Source organism: Hyperolius riggenbachi, chromosome 9, assembly GCF_040937935.1.
Source record: "Hyperolius riggenbachi isolate aHypRig1 chromosome 9, aHypRig1.pri, whole genome shotgun sequence".
In the NCBI taxonomy this organism is placed as follows: domain Eukaryota; kingdom Metazoa; phylum Chordata; class Amphibia; order Anura; family Hyperoliidae; genus Hyperolius; species Hyperolius riggenbachi.
In genome coordinates, this window is record NC_090654.1 from 121,726,550 (window position 1) to 121,749,783 (window position 23,234).

Consider the following 23,234-nt stretch of genomic DNA (forward strand, 5'->3'; position numbering starts at 1 on the left):
ATAGGGGGGGCTGAATGGTGAGTACCAGGACAGCTCACCCTACATGCCTGATCGGCCTGTTTTTTCATATTGATTTCGGCTCTGGTACCCTTTCAGCTTCAAAAATCATTGTCTTATCATGGTTTTTAAGATATTTTTGCAAAGGTCAAAAGTTCCCCCAGCTGTAAACTGTTGTAGGAGGGATGAGTGAATGTTTGACCTGTATATGAATGTTAGTATCTCAAAAACTGTAAAAGATAGCACACATACACAGTACTATCTAACCACACTGGTTTCATGCCCACGCACTGTTGTAGGGGAGCTCGGTGACACCATTGCCTGGAAAACCATAATTGCTATTATCTTCAAAATTAAGGCTAACCAAACGTGTGTGTGTGTGTGTGTGTGTGTGTGTGTGTGTGTGTGTGTGTGTGTGTGTGTGTGTGTGTGTGTGTGTGTGTGTGTGTGTGTGTGTGTGTGTGTGTGTGTGTGTGTGTGTGTGTGTGTGTGTGTGTGTGTGTGTGTGTGTGTGTGTGTGTGTGTGTGTGTGTTCGTTCAATTAGACCAGATATGAATGTACATACAATTAGTATGTCACTTTTAACCGATCCTCTGTATATACAGTACTTCATTTTCCTGCAGTTTCTGTTCTTTTGGGTCAACTTTGCCTATACTGTACTGTGCTAGTGTAGAAAGCTAAAAAGGAAATCACTCAACATTGTGGTTCTTAAAGGGATCCTGAAGCGAAGCGAGTAAAATTATTTAAAATAAACACATGATGTAGCTGCAAATGAATATTACATACTTATCTCACCATCATTTCCTCTCAGAAGCTCACCATTTTCTTCTTACAGTGATCCCTTCCAGTTCTGACAATATTTTGTCAGAACTGAAATATACCAGTTACTGTCAGTTATATATCAGCAGCTTTCACTTACAACGGAATGTGCAAGGTAATTATTATTATTATTATTTATTTATATAGCGCCAACATCTTCCGTAGCGCTGTACATTGTACAAACAAATAATGGGGAACAAATATACATAAGACATACAAGGCACTGTACAGTCATGACACTGAATAAATGCAAATGCATACATAATTGGTGTAGTTGGTACATGTGCATATGTTAAAATTACAGCAGTATGAGAAACACTAGGAGGAGGTCCCTGCCCTTGCGAGCTTACAATCTAGAGGGTAGTGGGGAGGAAACAACAGGGAAGGAAACACAGGGGTTAGTGGGTTAGTGAGTGAGCCAGTGTGCCTTCAGTGCTGCCTATAGCAAATTATAGGCTTGTCTGAACAGGTGTGTTTTCAGAGTATGTTTGAAGGTTTCCAGACTCATGGCAGGACGAACCGTCTGAGGGAGAGAGTTCCAAAGGAAAGGGATAGCCCGTGAGAAGTCTTGGATGCGAGAGTGAGAGGAGGTGACTAGGTTGGAGGACAAAAGGGTCTCCTGTGAGGAATGGAGGGTCCGGGCAGGGAGGTATCTGGAGATTAAAGAGGAAATGTATGGAGGCGATAGCTTGTGTAGAGCTTTGTATGCCAGCGTGAGAAGTTTAAAGGGAACTGAGCACATTCTCTTTCACTGGAATCTCTCCTGGCATAGAAGCTGCCATGTTCCCCCCCTCCCCTTCTCACATTCCTTATTTACAGAAGTCAGAGATGCTATCTTGACACATTGACACACACAATGTCTTTGAAGAAACAGTCCTATTTACTCACCCCCTTTGTTGATGAAAAGGCATTGTTTACCTCTTGGTAATTAGCTCAATAAAACAATTAGGTTCCTGAAAGCTCTGCGGATGGGGACGGTCGAGCAGGCCTGCTGAAACAGGCTGATAAAACTACTTTGAATGTAAAATACAAGGTAAAATGAAAGTTTATTTTAATAAAGAAATAGATTGTCAGCATGCATTTTTCATGTGCTATAGAAATGTCCTGAGTGATAAAAAAAGGTACTCTGTTCACTTTAAGATTAAGGAGTAGACTACACAGGAGGTAAGTATGACCTTTGTATGGTTATTTTGACTTTTTATTTACAGTTTAGGTTCTCTTTAAAGGGAACCTAAAATGAGAAGGATATTGATTTTTTTCTTTTAAAATAATACAGGTTGCCTGACTCTTCTGCTGGCCCAGTGTATCTTGTACTTTTAGCCATAGCCCCTGAACAAGCATGCAGATCATGTGCTCTGACTGAAGTCAAACTGGATTAGCTGCTTGCTTGTGTCAGGTCTGTGATTTAGCCACTACTGCAGCCAAAGAGAACAGCAGGACTGCCAGGCAACTGGTATTATTTAAAAGGAAAAATCCATATCCCTCTCAGTTTAGGTTCCCTTTAACCACTTCTGTACCAGGGGGTGGTTTTGCTGATCGGTGCTGCGTGGGCTCTCCAGCCCGCAGCACCGATCAGCTAGCAGCCAGGGCGATCAGACTTCCCCCCTTTTTTCCCCACTAGGGGGATGTCCTGCTGGGGGGGGGGGCTGTTCGCCGCCTGCTGATTGCGCTTGCGGGGGGGGGCTCTTCAAAGCCCCCCTCCGCAGTGCTTCCTGGCCTCCTTCCCCTTCTCTCCCTCTCCCTCCCCCTGTGAGTGGCGCAGGACGGGATTTCCGTCCTGCGCCTGATGGGATAGGCTTTAGCCTATCAGATGCTGGCGATCCCCGGCCAATCAGAGGCCGCGCCGTATACATGTAAACACCGGGGAAGATCTTAAAATCGGGCCAGCAGGGCCTGAGCGGCACCCTCTGGCGGTAATGGACGAGCTGAGCTCGTCCATACCGCTAAGGTGGTTAAAGAAACAGGTTTTTTTTTTTACAAAAAACAAAAACAAAAAACGGACATAAATATTTATTAAAAAAAACAAAACAAACATGGGGGAGCGATCAGACCCCACCAACAGAGAGCTCTGTTGGTGGGGAGAAAAGGGGGGGGGGGGAATCACCTGTGTGCTGTATTGTGCGGCCCTGCAGCTTGGTCTTAAAGCTGCAGTGGCCAATTTTACTAACAATGGCCTGGTCACTTGGGGGGGGGGGGGGGGGTAGCCCTGCAGTCCTCAAGAGGTTAAGGGGAAAAAAAACTGTGGTTGGGAAGTGGTTAAAACTAGCCTCAAGCAAACGGATGAAAATATTATTTTTTTGTCCTTCACAGATTTTTTTCCTGACTCCTACCTGGTTAGCAGCTAGCTGTGTCATTACACATTTGTGTAGCACAGCTAGCGCCAACACATTTTCCACAGCATTTCACAGAGTACACAGAGTACACAGAACTAATCACATCAGTCCCTTCACAGGTCTCACAATCTAATATCATATCACATAAGAAAGCACTTCTAACCAATGCGACAGAGCGATATACTTTATTGGAATAGGGTTTTCTAGCATGTTATATTGCTTACATAGATTACATAACCGATTTAATGTACTGTATTGAGCTTATTGGTTACATTTACCATCTTTCTTTTCATTCTTCAAAACGAATCTCCATAATCAAAAATTACACCAACAAAAGCATGCTGTTCAACTGAATACTTACACACAACTAGAAAAACATCCTGGAGTGGGGCTTTAACCTGGAGCCTTCTGTTTACTGTGCAGACTCTCTAATGCTAACCCTGACCTCTCACCTATAACAAACTAACCTCCACCCTTACCCTGCCTTCTCCCTAATGCTGAACCCTCACCTCTCACTAAATTCCACCCTTTAACCAGTTCAGGACCACTGATCTATTTATCTACTGATAAATCTATGTTAATGCTTTCCTCTAAAATTGCACACACAAAATGCTCAATCTTGAACAATTCAGGTGATAAATTATTGTGTATACAGGTGTCCCCTGAGAACTGTGACTTCCTCTTCAGCGGAGGTGGTAATTCCTCCTGTATTGTCACACCAATGGAAGATGTTTTGTGGATGTCCATTTGGTTAGTCATACAGCCTTGTTGATGCACCAATTACCCTGCTGATGATGGGTAGTGATAAGCAAAAGTAAAATGTGTTGCACATGAAGATTTAGAATTAGTCAAACCGGAAATATTCAGGGGTTCATTAGAACAACAAAGTAAGGGATCAAGCTGAAGCTCCTTACTGGCTATGAGTTAGCTGATTAGTAGTTCCCAATACTGAATAGCCCCTGAACTTAGCTTTTTCTGGTCAAATTGAGATATAAATTTAAATCAAATTTTTCTCACTGTTTCCTAGTGTTGAGCAGTGGTGAACTGAAAGGCACACATGCAATTAACTTTTTTCTCCTAGATAATATTTTCGCACCTAGGCCTCGATTCATAAAGGGCTGTGCAATCAAAAAACATAAGATAAAAATCAGGTCAGGAAAATATTGCATTCGGAATTTTATACTTTTTTTGGGCAATTCATAAATATTTTCACAAGTACGGTCAATTAACTACCTGACGAGCGCGACACGCCAATGGGCGTGAACACGGCGGCAGCTCCAAGACTGCCTAACGCCAATTGGCGCCAGGTCCTGGGGCCGGCTACTGCAGGAGATCGCGCGCAGGGTGCGAACGCATCTCTTGCTGGAGACTGTTAGACGGCGTAATCACCGTCTAATTAGCATGTACAGCGCTGCGATCAGCAGCAGCGCTGTACTGGGGACAGCCGTGTGACACGGCTGTCCCCCGGGGCACAAAAGAGCGATTGGCAGACTATAAATATTTATAATTAAAAAAATAAAAATAAAAAAAACAACAACAACAACAACTGGGGGGCGATCAGACCCCACCAACAGTGAGCTCTGTTGGTGGGGGGAAAAGGGGGGGAGGGCGATCACTCGTGTGCTGTGCAGTTCTGCAGCTCGGCCTTAAAGCTGCAGTGCCCATTTTCACAATAGAAGGCCTGGTCTTTAGGGGGGTTAATCACTGTGGTCAGTGTTAACATAAGATAGGCCATGCTTAGATGATTTCCCCACTTGCTCCTCCGCATCTTCAAACGGGAACCTAAAGGGATAAACGTCTGAAGGGCAGCAGGGGAAGTCTCTTTTGTCCCCGGCTCTCTTCTCTGCCGCCTGGGGGGCAGACAGGCTTGTAACTCCCGAGAAGATGTCGCAGCCTATCAGAGGGAGTAGCAGGAGAAAGACTGTTCCTATTGGCTCTCTGCTCCTGTCAGTCATGGGCTATAATAGGATGTCACACTTTGAAGGCACGTGGAAGCTGGTTTTCGCCACATCAAAGCTGCCGGTAAACACCGCACAGGTTTCTGGGCTTCACCGCATGTTCTTATCTTTATGAAATGAAATTTGCTGACATGTTGCATTTATTTATCAGGGCTGTGGAGTTAGAGTCAGAGCAATTTTGGGTACCTGGAATCGGAGTCAGTGGTTTCAATAAACTGAAGTAAGAGTCAGATGATTTTTGCACCAAATTCATAGCCTTTGTAAAAATTAGACTAAGGAGTCAGAGTCTCGGAGTCAGAGCAATTTTGGGTACCTGGAGTTGGAGGTTTCATAAACTGAGGAGTCAGATGATTTTTTTTTGTACTGACTCCACAGCCCTGGTATTTACCGCACAAGTCGGTAAATTAGCTCACTGCTCGGTAATTTCAGCTTGTCATGTGGTACCAGCCTTTATGAATTGACATTTTCTTAAATGCTCAGTAAAATCAGCTGTTTTCTGCATTACCGCAAGCTGTAATGTTTTTTATGAGTTGAGACCCTTGCCAGTAAAATGCTTTTATATCACCAGCGAGCAAGAAAATATGCAAAATAATTTTAACTTTATGGTAATTTTTTTCCACTTGCAAAGTGATGTAAAGTTATTTTAAAGAGAAGATGAAAAATTATCTCCTAGGGTGAAAACTTAGAAAAAAAAGTTAATTGTATATGGGCCAAAGTGTGCATAATATGCAAATCTTGGTTGAAATATTGAAATTTGGGTGCTAGTCTACTTTAGGGGACCCAGCAGGAAACCTTTCTCCAATCACAGTACCTTCTTAAAGTACAAAGCGTTATGATAGGTCAAATACTGTGGGCATAGTTTACTACAACCTATTGGAACCTAACAGTTCCAGAGGCTGCTTTCCATGCAATCCCAAGACAACATTTATATCACACTTTTTTATGGCTGACTCAAAGTACCAGAGCTGCAGCCACTACAGCCGCTCTACAAGCAGTAGCAGTGTTAGGGAGTATTGCCCTTACTGAATCAGGTATCACAGCTGAATTTACCTATGAAGTTTCCTGCTGGGTCCCCTAAAGTAGACTAGCACCAATTCGAATTCCATACCTGCAAATTTGGGTGCTAGTCTACTTTAGTGGACCCAGAAGAAAACCTCATAGGTATATTCAGCTAACGCGATTGGGTGGACAGCACCCTCTTGAGGCAGGGAACACACTTGACTCATTCTGCGCGTGTTTTCTGCACACCAAGTGTGTTTCTATGCAGGAAAACGCACGCTTTTTTCACAGCAGCTAATGTAATTGATATAGAAAACTGACAAAATGTGTAGAATCAATCATGATGCAGAATGCCAGTTTTTTTTTCTGCGTGCGAAAAACACATTAAGTGTGAACTAGCCCATTGATTAACATGAGTTCTCAGTTTTTCTGTGCAGAAAACACGTACTTTGGCCTCTTGCACACTGCAAGTGATTCCGATTCAGATTCCGCTTTTTAATCAGTTTTTACATCCGATTCAGATTCGGATTTGCAGTTTGCTCCCTGCACACTGCAAATCGGAATCTGAATCGGATGTAAAAACGGATAAAGTGGAATCTGAATCGGAATTGCTTGCAGTGTGCAAGAGGCCAAAAACTGTCAAGTGTGTTCCCTGCCTCAACTGCTTGGTTTCCAATAGGTTGTAGTAAACTACGCCCACACTATTTAGCCAATCACAACATTTTGTGCTGTAAGAGGGTACTGTTCCCTATAAGATTTCTAGATGGGTCCCCTAAAGTAGACGATCACCAATCCTCCCGTGTCCTCTTAGCCTCCACCACCGCTGCCCGGAACCCTGTTGAAGAACACAACCACACTCCTCTCCATACAAGAGCATGGCTGTACTACACCCAGCTGAGCCTGCAGCACGGAGCCGCTCGTTCACGAGCAGCACCAGCTTAATGCACAGGCACGGCCATACTCGAAGAGACGCAGTACAGCCATGCTTGTGCATGAAGAGGAGCACGATCACCAATCGGACAATCTCATTGGATTCCTTTTTGGGACCAAGTGCAGCAACAGTAGGGGCCAGGAGGATGCAGGAAGCCTCTGCAGGATCCAGAGGCTTTCCTCTTCTTAGGTAAGTATCTGTGTTTTTTACATTAGGTTTCCATCTGGTACACTTTTTCAGGCTTATTACAACCTGTCAGTTCGAGTAGCTTGGTATGCATAAACAGTACATAAAATATAACCAGTGTCCCCTTTGCATCTCATGTCTACAGGCTCTCATACACACAGTTTGTACAGCAAAGCATCCCTGAAAACCTGCCACACTGTAACAGAACTTTCATAGTCATCCACAAACAGCTGTGTAATAATAGACAGCACTCATGGCTGTCCAGAGCACATGAAGGAGAGCCACCTCCCCTTTATGCATAACAGCAGCTCCACTCACCGGGGGCAGCGTTCTCCGCCATAGGGAGGGCTCTGCGTTCTCCGCCTGGACAGCTAAACCGCTGGCCGCAACAATGAGCAGGATCACCCACCACCGGCTCCTCTGAGCCGCCATCCCCGACAACGGAACCGGGCTGCTGCAGCGTGTCACTTCCTGCAACATCATCGTCATGTGACCCGGATAGAGGAAGCCATTGTAGGCACTCATTGAGCTGCCCTTTCTGTGCCCACAACACCTGAAGGCAAGTGACAGCCGCCCATGTTGATGACAGGAAAATAACAGTGTATGTAGTTTCCAAAAGAAAGTTGCATCTCTGCCCCCTCTTCCTCTTTTCAAGTATATTTGGAATAGAGGGGAGTAGAAAACTTTTTAATGCTTTTTTCTGTGCTTAGACGTCCCAGTTATCATATCATATCACTTATAGTGAAAATAATGCTATTTTGTTAATATTAGCAGCAGAGGATAATCCTTAATATCATTTTTAACACAAAACTTCTCACTTTTCAGTATTTGACAGCTGCTTCACTGTTGAGCAGACGATTTTAGTTAATGCTAAAAGCACTGGTGGAGCATGCATACCTATGAATCCTTAATTACTATTCTCCCTGCAGGCCACCATGGATAGTGGTGGAAAGATGTAATTATTGCTGGCGGCCAAATTACAGTGTTTTTGTAGTAATGTGTGCTCCGTCTTTTGACGGTGCCCAAATTACTCACTGAGCGCCACTATAGCCGTAATTTCTATTATTGCCTATGGTGGCACCAGCTGCGCCCAAATGTGGAAGTGTCCTTCATAATATATAACTAGTAGTTGTTATGTAAATGAGAAGTGTAGCATCTTATCTTCTCAGAAGAACAAACCATTAGTAATGGAAAAGATATATTTATTCATTTACAGTAGACAATGCGTTTCAAGGGTCTTGGCCTGCTTCCTTGGTATCGGTCCCTCGCCGTCCTCCCAGATCACCTGGATCCTCCGCTAATTCAGCCAGTAGGAGGAAACTGCATGCGCAAGATCTAGAAAAAATGATACATACCTGGGGCTTCCTCTAGCCCCCTTCATGCTCAACAGCCTCTCACCATCCTCCCAGGCCCCCTGGATCCTCCGCTACGCAACTCGGTAAATCAGCTAGTTGGCGCAGACCAGCCGCATGCACAGCTCTTATTACATACTACTGCACAGGCGCAGAATGGTCCTGGGGACGGTCGCACAACAGGGGAGCGCACGAGGCTGGACTGCTCCTGCGCCGACTGGCTGAATTACCAGGCCACCTGGCAGAGGATCCAGTCAGCCTGGGAGGAGAGCGAGGAAATGATGAGCCTGAAGGGGGCTGGAGGAAGCCCCAGGTATGTATCATTTTTTCCCCCTAGATCTCAGGTACACTTTAACGCTCATTTTAGCTGAAAGGAAATTGTCATGTCAGACTTAAGGTGGCCACACACCATACAATTTTTTAAATATTTGTTCAATTTAAGAATTGCAATCAATTTTTCTGACTGATTGTAACATTCCAGAAATCTGACCAATGTACCACACACCTGTGTTAAATTTTTCACCAATTATAGTGAAAATGATTGGAAACTCTGACAAAATTGCTAGGGTGTGTATATTCATAAATTGACAATCCAACACACACCATACAATCTTTAAAAAGATTGAAGAAAAATATCTGGCATCCCAGATAAAATCGAAGAAAACGGGAAATCCGATCGGATTTTTCAGTCGAATGAAAAAAGAGCTTTCGATTTTTTTCGAGAGATCCAATCGTTTTTATCGAATTGCCGTAAAATTGGATCATTTTATTGTATCGTGTGTGGCCCCCAGGCGGGGGGGGGGGGGGAGACCTACAATACAAAGGGTAACTGGGAAGGGGGCAGCCTGGGCCGATAGGCCCAATAGGGGGAGGGGGACAGCGTCCATGAAAAAATAAAAGTACCTCAGAGGATCAAACCAACTATCTGGGGTATACTATGATAAAAGGTGAGTGGAGGAGCTGGCCTAAAGGAGGGACGGGTGGAAGGGGGAAGGCTGGTAGGGGATAAAGCTTAGGAGGTTGGCTCAAGTTGTGAGCGAAACCTCTGCAATTCAGGACTTAGAAGGGGCCAGGAGTAGAAGTAAAGCTAAAGAGAAGAAGGAGAAAGAAGAAAGAAGAAGAGAGAGAGGGGCCCATCTCATAGCCTAAAGATTAGAGTATCCTCCATGTTAGGGTGCTCAAGCTGGATCCAGGGTTCCCATATTTTCTCGAAGGATTTATGGGTATCCCGAAGTATGCTTGTGAGTTTTTCATTGACCATAAAAGAGTTCATTCTGGCTTTAACTTCCTCAAAATTAACTGACGGCTTCTTCCAATTATTGGCTATGGTCATAGTGGCCGCTGAAAATACTAGAGAGGCTAGTTTGTTTTGTTTAGCTGTAAGTGAGTCGATTTTTGCATGCAATAAAGCTTGCCATGGGTTTCTAGGGATTGTTTCATGAAATATGGCGGATAACAGTTTGAAAATCCGACTCCAAAATCTAATGAGGCGAGGGCAGGACCACCAGGTATGTAGCATGTCCCCAGTCACTCTACATCCCCTAAAACAGAAGGGGTTAGCTGAGGGAAAGACCTTGGCTATTCTAGCTGGAACTAAGTACCATCTGGTCAAAATTTTATATGCCGATTCTATTGTATGCAAGTTGTTGGAACATTTTTATACCCTCCCCCAAATGTCGAGCCAATCCTCCCTGTCCTTGGGTTCTGCTAAATCAGATTCCCACCTTCGCATGTATGCATGTTGGATAGGGCATTGAGGACGGGTTAGAAAAGCGTAGATAGAGAATATTAGGCCTCGAGAACTAGGGCGGCGGAGGCAGATGTTCTCATAGGGCATTAGATTTAACGGGAGGTATCTGTCTTTAATAAGTGTGGAGATCCGATGACGCAATTGAAGATAGCGGAAAAATTCCGTTTTGGGGATTTGGTGCTTTTCCTGAAGCTCGGACCATGAACAGGCACCTCTGGTAGTGAGAAAATTATCCACATGAGTTAAACCATGTTCCGACCACCAGGAAAACGAGGCTGGACAGTCAAGGCCAGGACGGAAGAGGGGGTTCCCTGTAATAGGTGATAATGGCAGATGGAGGGATTGTAAGTTGGACGAGTATCGTACAGAGTCCCATATTTGAAGGTTATGTCTCAAAGGGGGACTCATGGCAGAAGTTCTTAACTTGGAGGGAAGCCACAATAGAGTGCTAGGGAGAAGAGGTGCACAATCAGGAATCTCCAGGAATACCCACAGAGGGGTCTCCTGGAGTTGGAACAGCCGCGTAAGTTGACTAATGGTAGCCACATTATAGTAGGAGCTTATATGGGGGACGCCAAGGCCACCGTCTAATTTGTGGGCGTACATAGTTGATTTACGTACTCGGGGGCCCTTGTGGCCCCAGATAAAAGTCATAATTCTGTGCTGAAATATTCGGAGATAATGGTCAGGGACTTTAACTGGGAGAGTGCGGAAGTAATACAGCAGTTTTGGCAGATATGTCATTTTGGTATCAATATTTTTATTGATTTTATAACAATACAACAAGAAAAGAACAAATTGAACAGTTGTACATGTGTGATACAGTCAGAACGGGTCTTGGCTTGAGAACAATCTGGCAGCCCGTGGCAACATGTACCAGAAAGGTCAAACCTTAGCATATGGTATGTACAATTGTTACCTTTAACAAAGAACAAGAACATAAAATTTGGTCCTGAAAGGTCCCGCTGCTACCAGTGCTAGGGACCAATTCTCGCAGATAAGACTTTACTGAGGGGGGGAAGGGCTAGCCGCCCACCCACCCTCTATGTTCCCCACCCCCTGACCAAAGGACATGGCCAGAGAGGAGGAAAGGAAGGGACGTGGGAAAGAGGGAGATGAGGAAAAGAGAAAAGAGGAGAAGAAGAGATAGAGTCCATGGGAGTCCAGAGGGAGTCAATATGTTGTAAATAGATCAGCGTCTATACCTGGGTACTCGAGATCTATCCAGGGTTGCCATATTCGGAGGAATTTATTATATGTCATTTTGATGGCGTTGATTTTGCCCAGCCAGGACAAGGGGTGAGTAGACCATTTGGTTGTCAAAGCTGATAGTGATTTTAGAAGCGGTGGGTAATTAGCTGAGAAGAGGGAGGAGTATGAAGGCGTCAAGGTGATGCCCAAGTAAGGGAGTGTTTGCACCCAACGGAAGGGACTTGTTTCCTTAAGGGCCTCATATCCCATTGGATCTAAGGAAATGTTCATTGCTCTAGACTTGGCAGCATTAATACGGAGGCCTGAAATTTTAGCAAAAGTGTCAAATGCTTTTTAAGTGCGTTAGGGATAGAAATAAGGGGCTGAGTGAGGAATAGGAGGGTGTCGTCTGCAAACATTAATATTTTGTGCCTGATGCCGGCCCTTTCTACACCTTTGACATCCGTATTATCCCTGAGGTATCTGGCAAATGGTTCTAGAGCTAGGATGAAGAGTAGGGGGGACAGGGGACATCCCTGCCTCGTTCCCCTACTAGTCGGGAACACTTCGGAGTTTTGTCTGAAATATCGTATCGAGGCAGTGGGGTGGAAGTAAATACTTTCCACCCAATTCAAAAAATCCTTCAAGTGGTTTAGAAGGTCTTCTCTAGAAAGCAAGGAGTCATTAAGCCGCCAGCGAAACTCTCTGCGGGGGGGGGGGGGGAGGGGGGGATGAGGGTGTGTAGCAAATGGATATGGGAGAGTGATCCGACCAGGGGGTATTATGAATTTTAGCAGCTGGGACCAGATGTAAACAGTGTTGCTGGACAAAGATGTGGTCAATGCGACTAAAACTATTATGGGCGTGCGAAAAGAAGGTGAAGTCACGCACAGTGGGGTGGAGTTCCCGCCAAGCATCAACAAGACCGTAGCTGTCCAGCAGCTGTTTAATCTTGGTGCCCTGTATGTCAGAGGGATCTGTTGGAGAGTTATGCTACGTACACACATGCGACAACGATCGTTCGTTGAGAACGACGAACAAACTTTTAATTGATGAAAGAACAACCTAAGTAAGGTTAGTTTTAAAATGTGTGTAACGATCTGATCGTTAGAACGAACATTACATCACGTAAAGCAACTATTGCGCTTGCGCAAAAAAATGAGAAGTTTCATGGAGAAATATCGAAATGCGCATGTCAAGCCTAGTACGAACGACCGTTTCCAACGATGTACTACTTTTGCAAACGATCGTCGTTGGTAAAAATCCGCCAAGCTAGATCGTTCGTTTTTAACGAACTCCTCCGTCGTTAGACTTAATGATCGTTGGTTGCTTTTTTTTAAACGATCGTCGTTTGAAACGATCGGGGAACGATTGTTTCAAACGACTATAGTCGCATGTGTGTACGCACCTTTAGAAACATGGTTAGTCCATCTAGTTTAACCAGAAGAAAGGATCACTGTCCTGAACACACACAAATCCCAGTGGATCCAGAGGAAGTAAAAAAAAAAAAAAAAAACCCTTACCAAGCTTGGGCCAATTAGCATTTAACCACTTATACTGTCTGGGACGGTACATCTACACCCCATAGGTGTCAGTTCCTGCACAGGGGCGGAGAGATGCGTCTTTGCATTCTAACGCATGGTGCACACAGAAGCACGCGTCTGCAACCTCCCCCTGCGACAGAGTAGTAGACCACTGATCAGTGAATGAGAACACAGTTGAAGGTGACAGACACATAGGAAAAAAGTAATTTATAGTGTATTTTACTTTGAGGCAAATGTACATTGTATATGTATATGTATGCATATACATGTATTTTATTTATTTATTTTTACAAGAAACACTAATAACTCACATCACATACATTTTAGTGAGACATGGAAAATCTGTTATTTCCTACTTTATAACAATCTATAATAATATTGTCCACTAGGTGTCATAAGTAGGGATGCAGACTTAGAACAATATAAAACCAGGAAAAGGAGACACTTCAAAGAACAATGAGTGCCCAGGAATCCACTCCTGCACAGACTGTTGAGTCAACAGATCTTGTAGAAGGGTATGTATACTTCAGATTTTTATATTACTAAATATTATTTTAATAGTAGCTGTCTGTATCAAGAAAGTGTGTATTTTATTGCTGTTTTTTTAGTTAAAGTGTAATTAACATGCTGGCCTTTGAACTCTTTAATGACTTGATGCATGCTGGTTCAAAAGTAATGAGTCGCTGTCATGCCGTCAGTGTGACTTTTTTCAAAGAAATCTGGATGTGTTTGCAGGTTTCTTATTTTAAAATGCAAATGCAGGCAGTTGTGTTATTCAGTCTTCTAGATAATATTTTAATTAGATTTTAAGTCTGTTTAAAATTATTATTTTAAGTTTTTACTTTCCTCAAAAACAATGTATCTAACAATCTATTTATCTATTGAAGTTGTCTACTGTGTGTCTGTATGTCCTTCTGTCCTGCACACCCCTTTCCTGTCCCACCCCACTCTTATTGCCCGTGGTGCTGATTGGATAGCATTCGTGTGTGCGGTGAGATGGCGAAGGCAATGTCTAGAGAAATGCCACATACACTCTTGCTCCACGCAACATATAATGTTCTACCAGCTAATTTATAAATATTTTATTATATCTTTTCACGGGACAACGTTGAAGATATGACACTTCGATACAATTGAAAAGTATTCAGTCTAAAGCTTGTGTAACAGTGTAAATTTGCCATCCCATCAAACGTACACACAGCCACTAATGTCTAAGCCACTGGCAACAAAGGTAAGTACACAGTACACCCCCTAAGTGAAGAATGTCAAAATTCTGCCCATTAAGACATTTTCCCTCCAAGGGGCCATGTTACTTGTTAGGCTTTCTTCACATCTGAAATCGCTAACGCCATCGATTTTCAATTTTTTGCATGTTTTTTCCCCCTTCTGGCACTCCACCGCCCGCTGAGATTTTGTACAAAACGCTTTTGTAAGCGCTTTTGCACAGCGATTCCGTTTTTTCACTTCCTGACGCCAGTCAGGATGTGAACTCTTTCACCTGGAAATGAATAAATATAATGTATTTATTCGTAAAAGCGTGAACGCAGTCGGCGAATAAAGCTATTTGTGAGCGTTTTTGCGCTTTTCCTATACCTTTCATTGTAGCAAAATCTCCCCGAAAATGATGCATGCAGCACTTTGCTGAGCGGAAAGCGGACAAAACACGCTAATATGAACTATCCTATAAGGATTCATTGCACTAGAGATTTCAGGTCTTTTTAAAAAATCGCCGGCACTTAAAAAAAAAAAAAACCGCAAAACACCCTAGGCGTGAACAAGCCCTTAGTGTTACAAGGTCGCAGGTGTGTTGAATTTGGTGTTATCGTTCTCATACCATCTCATACTAGTCACTGGAAGTTCAACATAGTACCTCATGGCAGATAACTCTCTGGGGATCTACATAAAGATGCTTAGGTAGCTGTAAGAAGATTTCCAACACCCTGAAACTGAGCTGGAGGATGGTAACTGAGACCATACAGCAGTTTAACAGGACAGGTTCCGCTCAGAACACACCTCACCATAGTCAACCAAAGAAGTTGAGTGCATGGTTCCCGCATCATATCCAGAGCTTTTTTTCTTTTTTGCAAATAGACGTATGAGTACTGGTAGCATTGCAGCAGAGGTTGAAGCAGTGGGTCCTGTTAGTTTTCAGATCATACGCCACACATTGCATCACACTGGTCTGCATTGCTGTAATGCCACGAGGAAACCTTTTCTAAAGAAACGCACAAGAAATGCCACAAACAGTTTGGCTAAGACAAGCAGACTAAGGACATGGATTACTGGAACCATGTCCTGTGGTCTGGTGAGACCTAGATAAACTTATGTAATTCAGATGGTGTCAAGCATGTGTGGCTGCTACCAGATGAGTACAAAGACAGGTGTGTCTTGCCTACAGTCAAGCAGTGGTGGGAGTGTCATGGTTTGGGGCTTCATGAGTGCTGCCAGCACTGGGGAGCTACAGTTCACTGATGGACCATGAATGCCAACATGTACTGTGACATGACAATGGCATACACAATATATTGGTACACATAGCAGAGAAATATACTGCGCTTCAATGGATTCTACTCCTTTCAATAATCAGGGGTCGCAGAAAAAAACAGCAGGTCACTTCACCTCACTTTACCAATAATCACAATCGATTTACTCCCTGAACCCTGTAAGATTAATTAAAAAAGTATTGTCTAAAAAAGGCTACAATTTGCACCCCGTGCTTACAGTACTGGGGGTAGTGCCTCCACCAATTGAGGAAAACTACGTCACTCTCCCCTCGTGAATGCACTTACCAGAAGCGCATCTTGAATGTCAGCATATCACAATCATCCGGTAGTCAGCCAAGAGGGACCAGATTGTAAAAGAAACATCCAGCTTTAATGTAGCACTTGTGCGGGGCCCCTGAATGAGTCACGCGTAGTGACGAAATGCGTACGGCGAGGTCGGAGGTGTGCGCGCTGACGTCACGAAGTTACGAGCAGGAAAGACAGTGTGGTGGCGTGCGGCTCCATTGTATCCATGGTAAGGAGCGTATGTACCCGCTGTTATCCCGCACAAGTGCTACATTAAAGCTGGATGTTTCTTTTACAATCTGGTCCCTCTTGGCTGACTACCGGATGATTGTGATATGCTGACATTCAAGATGCGCTTCTGGTAAGTGCATTCCCGAGGGGAGAGTGACGTAGTTTCCCTCAATTGGTGGAGGCACTACCCCCAGAAGTGCAAGCACGGGGTGCAAATTGTAGCCTTTTTTAGACAATACTTTGCACTATGTGCGTTTTTTAATTCATCTTACAGGGTTCAGGAAGCGCAGTAAATCGATTGTGAATATATTGGTACATAGTATACTGTATTTGTGACAGACCACCTGACCTCTGAACTCCACACCTGAATAATGCTAACATTCAGGTTCCTATAAAGTGTTGCGAATCCTAAGAAATCAAACAAAAGCCAAACTACCAATAAACATATTGCAGCTGTGCTCTAAACTAGATATATTTAATGAGATGCTAATAATTCTGGCTTGCATACAGATGTCATGCAAACATCAAACAGTACAACTTGTAATTCTAGTAAAAAATGGCTGTAAGTGCATCTGACCAAGCCTGCTTAAGATTTGCATTAAATTTGCATGCAAGTCAGAATTATTACAATCTCATTGACCATATCTATTTGAGACTGTTGTAAACTGCACCCATGAGATCTGCAAACCCAAGCAGTTTTGCCCCTGAGGTAGATAAACAAGAATGAAATGTACTGTAAGTTAAGAAAATTATGTTTTTATATTTGTAGGATTCTTGTTGAAGAAATAAGCAAATTCAAGGAAAACAGCCAGATTGGATTTTACAGGTAAATATCCTACCTAATAATCCTCAAGTGTCCCTGTGTCCTGTCCATCTGTCAGTGCTTTTGCGCTATTGCGCATGTCAAGTACTAACAGCCGTTGGGACAGGACACAGGGCGCACACGCACAACGGACGGGTTCGCGCCAGGGCTGTGGAGTCGGAGTAATTTTGGGCACCCAGAGTCGGAGTTGGAGTCGGATGATTTTTGTACAAAATCCACAGCACTGTTAAGTATTAGACTAAGGAGTCGGAGTCGGGGCCATTTTGGGTACCCAGAGTCAGAGTTGGAGTCGGAGTCGTGGTTTCATAAACTGAGGAGTCGGAAGATTTTTGTACCGACTCCACAGCCCTGGTTCGCGCGCGCGCAGTGATGACAGACCTAGAGTCCGTTTCAAACGGGCTTAGGTCACTAGTCTTCCATAAAGAATGCTGAAACAGTGGTATTAACCACTTAATTATACCCTTTTGCCGCCAAGAGCCATTTTCACCCGTCAGTGCTCCTCCCATTCTTTTGGCCATAACTTTATCACTGCTTATCACACCTAAATCATCTCTATCTTGTTTTCTTTTGCCACAAATTAGGATTTTAGTGGGTGATACTTGCTTTAAGCAATTACTTTCTTTTCTATGCATTTTATAGGTAAAAACAAGAAAAATACACTATTTTCCCAATTCCATCCCCTACAATTTTAAAATAAAAAATACTACTATAGATAAAAACCCTCACATTATTTGTCCCGACTATCACAACATATAAATTATGTTCCTAGTACACCATCCCCTACATGTAAATCCTGCTGTGAATGAGTCCTGTTTCTTGAGGCTGCAACTGGGCTTAAAGTGGACCTGAATTCAGAACTTCCTCTCTGCTCTCAACAGCATAATACATTTCTTTGTTACAGCTGATACAAATCCTGCAATAAATCTGCATTAGGTCTACTTCCTGCTTTCATGGAAGCAGACATTTTGTTAAAATCATGTGTTTACAGATTAGCAGCTCTGCCTTGGCAAAGGAGACTCCCGAGCTGACAAAGCTGAAAAGATGAAATTACAGTGGTGATTAGACAGAGATGCGGGGGAATTACACAGGCTAAACTCTCTAAATACATACAGGGTGCATTTCTCGATGTTTTCCTTCTGTCCTGTGCAAGAGTTCAGGTCCACTTTAATGGTAAGTAGCCTAACACATTTTTATATTGTATTTCATTAAACTGTCTACAAAGGGGTATGAATATCAGCCTGTATCACAATACACACACTATATATATATATATATATATATAGATAGATAGATAGATAGATAGATAGATAGATAGATAGATAGATAGATAGAGAGAGAATTCTGTTTAGGACATTCAAATCCTCGCACAATCTGGACCCTGGATACCTGAAGGACTTGTTGCAACTGCATCACCCCCCCCCCCCCCCAATCTTAGATCAAAAGGACGTAACACCTTGGTCACCCCCAGAGTCCACCTCAAAACTTTTGGAGACAGAGCCTTTAGTCATGCTGCCCCTACACTTTGGAACTCCCTGCCACACCCAATCAGGACAGCTCCATCCCTGGAAGCATTTAAAGAGAATCTGTATTGTTAAAATCGCACGAAAGTAAACATACCAGTGCGTTGGGGGACATCTCCTATTACCCTCTGTCACAATTTCGCCGCTCCCCGTCGCATTAAAAGTGGTTAAAAACAGTTTTAAAAAGTTTGTTTATAAACAAACAAAATGGCCACCAAAACAGGAAGTAGGTTGATGTACAGTATGTCCACACATACAAAATACATCCATACACAAGCAGGCTGTATACACCCTTCCTTTTGAATCTCAAGAGATCATTTGTGTGTTTCTTTCCCCCTGCATCTCTCATACACTGAAGTTTCAGGCTGCTCTTTTCTTCTTGCAAACAGCTTTGCCCTTGTCTGAATTTCCTCAGTATGTGAAAGCCCAGCCAGCTCAGAGGATGATTTATCCAGCTTGTAAAAGATAAGAGAGCAGAGAGAAGCTGCCCTAATCTAAATATCACACAGGCAGTGTGCAGAGAGGGGCCTGAAAGGGGGAGTTCATAGCAGAACCACAACACTGAAGAACTTGGCAGCCTTCCAGACACAGGCTGACAAGTCTGACAAGGGAAAGATACATTGGCCTCGATTCACAAAGCGGTGATAACCCAGTTATCACGCCTAAAAGACTTTAGGCGTGATGACCTTTTCACCACTGAGTTATCACCGCTTTTTCCTGCTCTTCGCGCGAAGTTACCGTGCGTACGCGCGTGAGCAAAGTCCCATAGGGTTTAATGGGAGCTTCGCGCGAAGCGTCGGGTCCTGCGCGCGCACTTACGCGCGTACGCGCGGTAACTTCGCGCGAGTTTCTTCTTATCACGCCTAAAGTGAGTTTAGGCGTGATAAGGGGCTTTTCACTGGCGTGCAAACACTTTGCACCGCTTTGTGAATCAAGCCCATTGATTTATTACAGAGACTGTTATAGTAGAAAGTGCTGCAGTAAGCCAGAACACATTAGAACAGCTTTTGGAACTTGTAGGATGATAAAAAACAGGATGCAATTTTTGTTACGGAGTCTCTTTAAGTCTAAACTGAAAACCTACCTCTTCAATCTGGCATTCATGAACTCCTGACTATCTCCTCTGTAACACAACCCAGCCTGCAACCCTGTATTAATCTGAGACACAACTACGTGCTTTGAGTCCTATGGGAGAAAAGCGCTTTACAAATGTTATTGTATTATTATTGTATTGTATTGTGTGTGTATATATATATATATATATATATATATATATACACACACACACACAGTGGGATGCGAAAGTTTGGGCAACCTTGTTAATCATCATGATTTTCCTGTATAAATCCTTGGTTGCTACAATAAAAAATGTCAGGTAAATAGATCATATAGGAGACACACACAGTGGTATTTGAGAAATGAAATGAAGTTTATTGGATTTACAAAAAGTGTGCAATAATTGTTGAAATAAAATTAGGCAGGTGCATAAATTTGGGCACTGTTGTCATTTTATTGATTCCAAAACCTTTACAACTAATTAAGGGCCCGTTTCCACTGGAGCCTTTTCCGCTCCGAATCCGCAGAATTTCCCCGCACACAAATCGCACGGGCAAACTCTGCCATAAGAAACTATGCTGCCGCCGGCCGAATCGCTTGCGCTAGCGATTCGGCCAAAACTGCCCACAGTTATCGCGCGGGAGGCTGCGAATCCCTTAGCCGTGGATGGCACGGCTTCTGGGATTCTCCTGCGATCCCTCACACCCGGAAGTGTTGCCACGCGTCTCACTTACGCGTGCGGCACAAGTGGAAACAGGCCCTACTGGAACTCAAATTGGCTTTGTAAGCTCAGTGACCCCTGACCTACATACACATGTGTATCCAATTATGAGAAAGAGTATTTAAAGGGGTCAATTGTAAGTTTCTCTCTTCTTTTAATTTTCTCTGAAAAGTAGTAACATTGGGGTCTCAAAACAACTCTCAAATGACCTGAAGACAAAGATTGTTCACTATCATGGTTTAGGGGAAGGATACAGAAAGCTGTCTCAGAGATTTCAGCTGTCTGTTTCCACAGTTAGGAACATATTGAGGAAATGGAAGACCACAGGCTCAGTTCAAGTTAAGGCTCGAAGTGGCAGACCAAGTAAAATCTCGGCTCGACAGAAGGGACGAATGGTGAGAACAGTCAGAGTTAACCCACAGACCAGCACCAGAGATATACAACATCCTCTTGCTGCAGATGGAGTCACTGTGCATCGTTCAACCATTTGGCGCACTTTACACAAGGAGATGCTGTATGCAGAGGAAGCCTTTTCTCCGCCCACAGCACAAACAGAGCCGCTTGAGGTATGCTAAAGCACATTTGGACAAGCCAACTTCATTTTGGAATAAGGTGATTTGGACTGATGAAACTAAACTTGAGTTATTTGGGCAAAACAAGGGGCGTTATGCATGGAGGAAAACCAACACAGCATTCCAAGGAAAACACCTGCTACCTACAGTAAAATATGGTGGTGGTTCCATCATGCTGTGTGGCTTTGTGGCCAGTGCAGGGACTAGGAATCTTGTCACAGTTGAGGGACGCATGGATTCCACTCAGTATCAGCAGATTCTGGAGACAAATGTCCAGGAATCAGTGACAAAGCTGAAGCTGCGCTGGGACTGGATCTTTCAATAAGACAACGACCCTAAAAACTGCTCAAAATCCACAAAGGCATTCATGCAGAGGAACAAGTACAACATTCTGGAATGGCCATCTCAGTCCCCAGACCTGAATATAATTGAAAATCTGTGGCGTGAGTTAAAGAGAGCTGTCCTTGCTCGGAAGCCATCAATCCTGAATGAACTAGAGATCTTTTCTAACGAGGACTGGTCCAAAATATCTTCAACCAGAATCCAGACTCTCATTGGAACCTATGGGAAGCATTCAGAGGCTGTAATTTCTGCAAAAGGAGGATCTACTAAATATTGATTTCATTTCTTTTTTGTGGTGCCCAAATTTATGCACCTGCTTAGTTTTGTTTAAATAATTATTGCACACTTTCTGTAAATCTAGTAAACTTTATTTCACTTCTCAAATATCACTGGGTGTTTCTCTTATTTGATATAATTAACTGACATTTTTTTTTATCATAACAACCAACGATTTATACAGGAAAATCATGACGATTAACAAGGTTGCCCAAACTTTCGCATCCCACTGTGTGTGTGTGTGTGTGTGTATACACACACACACACACACACACACACACACACACACACACTTCACTCTTTGTAATGTTCTGTTTTTGCACGCAGGAGGCAGAAACTTCTTCACCCAGGCAAATCACCATATGTGGCTCAGTTGGACTCGCTCAGAATTGAGAAGGGCATTGCTAAATTTAACATTATCCATCAGGAAACAAAGGTCAGTGTGGGATAGGGTTCTTTATTTATAATACCTACAACACTGATTAATCAAATCTAATTATGAAAAGAAACCTGGAGTGAGGGACATGTGACATTGTGGCATGTGGATTGAATATGAAGTACTTCATCCTTGCATGGCAGATTTACCGATCATCTGATTCAATAGAGATGGGTGATGTGTTTCTAATGCTACGTACACACATGCGACAACGATCGTTCGTTGTGCCCGACGAACAAACTTTTAATTGACGAAAGAACGATCTAAGTAAAGTTAGTTTTAAAAGGTGTGTAACGATCTGATCGTTAGAACGAACATTACATCACGTAAAAGCAACTATTGCGCTTGCGCATAAAAATGAAAAGTTCCATGGAGAAATAGTGAAATGCGCATGTCAAGCCTAGTACGAACGATCGTTTCCAACGATGTACTACTTTTGCAAACGATCGTCGTTGGGAAAAATCCGCCAAGCTAGATCATTAGTTTTGAACGATCTAGCTCGTCCGTCGTTAGACTTCATGGTCGTTGGCTGCTTTTTTTCAAACGATCGTCGTTTGAAATGATCGGGGAACGATCGTTTCAAACGACTATAGTCGCCTGTGTGTACGCACCTTAAGAAATCCAGCTTGTATGCAAACGTAATGCAAATTGTATGCAACTTGGCATATGGCCATTCACATGCACTGAAGATTTGTATTGGCCCAGTTCCTGTTTACATTACATGTGCATGTAAGCCGAAATTATCAGCATCTTATTGACCATATAGTCTTCAATACAACTGAGCGACTGACCCAAGAGAAGTATGCAAATCAGGCAGTTTGACTCTACTAGTTGCATTCATGTTGCTGCATTTTATTCATAACATAATGCAAACAACAGGCCTCATGTACCTTTCCCTCCTGGATTCTTTTTAGCATTGTGGAAGACTACTAGTTGTTACTTTTTCCTAACATGCATTTACTGAAAAGAAAAGTAACTGATTACAAAAACCACACCTGTTATATGGTAAACAAATGAAGCACAACACTGTAACAGCAGCACAGAGTGGCACACATCACAATCTGGGTTTTCCCTGACTTGTATGGTTCACAGTTATAGTTGTGTAATTATTATGGTGGTGTGACAGTGATGCGTGTGTGAATGGGCTCTCAAGCATACCAATTTTCCCAATGAGTTTCTTGTCAAAAATGGGGTTCTAAGGAGTCCCATCAGGTCCACAAAGGATCTTACTGCTATATAATACTCCATCCCCTTCCTGTTTTACCATTTTCTGACGTGCATAATGAGTTTTATAAAAACTTCATTCATTTAAAAAGCTACCAAACAGCCTCCTACCTAATACTGTCCATATGATGTATTACCGTAGCATTTGTTGCCTTAATAGAACAGGTGTGGCAGTATGAACAG

The 23,234-nt window shown here is 43.2% G+C and overlaps 2 protein-coding genes across 5 annotated transcripts in view; one reads left to right on the forward strand and one right to left on the reverse strand.

Moving 5' to 3' along the window:
* The window catches only part of TMEM87A (transmembrane protein 87A), a 117,629-nt gene extending 109,932 nt beyond the window's left edge, over positions 1 to 7,697 (reverse strand). For both annotated transcript variants that reach the window (XM_068253449.1, XM_068253448.1), the window contains exon 1: positions 7,543 to 7,697. In XM_068253449.1, coding sequence (XP_068109550.1) covers positions 7,543 to 7,656 — 114 coding nt within the window. In that variant the 5' untranslated portion in view covers positions 7,657 to 7,697. The remainder of the gene's footprint in view (positions 1 to 7,542) is intronic.
* Positions 7,642 to 23,234, forward strand: part of GANC (glucosidase alpha, neutral C) — a 93,555-nt gene continuing 77,962 nt past the window's right edge. Inside the window, exons 1-4 of one of the 3 annotated variants that reach the window (XM_068253445.1) lie at positions 7,642 to 7,783; positions 13,451 to 13,576; positions 16,851 to 16,907; positions 21,719 to 21,827. In XM_068253445.1, the coding sequence (XP_068109546.1) occupies positions 13,518 to 13,576; positions 16,851 to 16,907; positions 21,719 to 21,827 (225 nt within the window). In that variant the 5' untranslated portion in view covers positions 7,642 to 7,783; positions 13,451 to 13,517. Of the gene's footprint in view, positions 7,826 to 13,450; positions 13,577 to 16,850; positions 16,908 to 21,718; positions 21,828 to 23,234 lie in introns of all 3 variants that reach the window. The other 2 variants (XM_068253446.1, XM_068253447.1) reach the window with 2 other exon arrangements.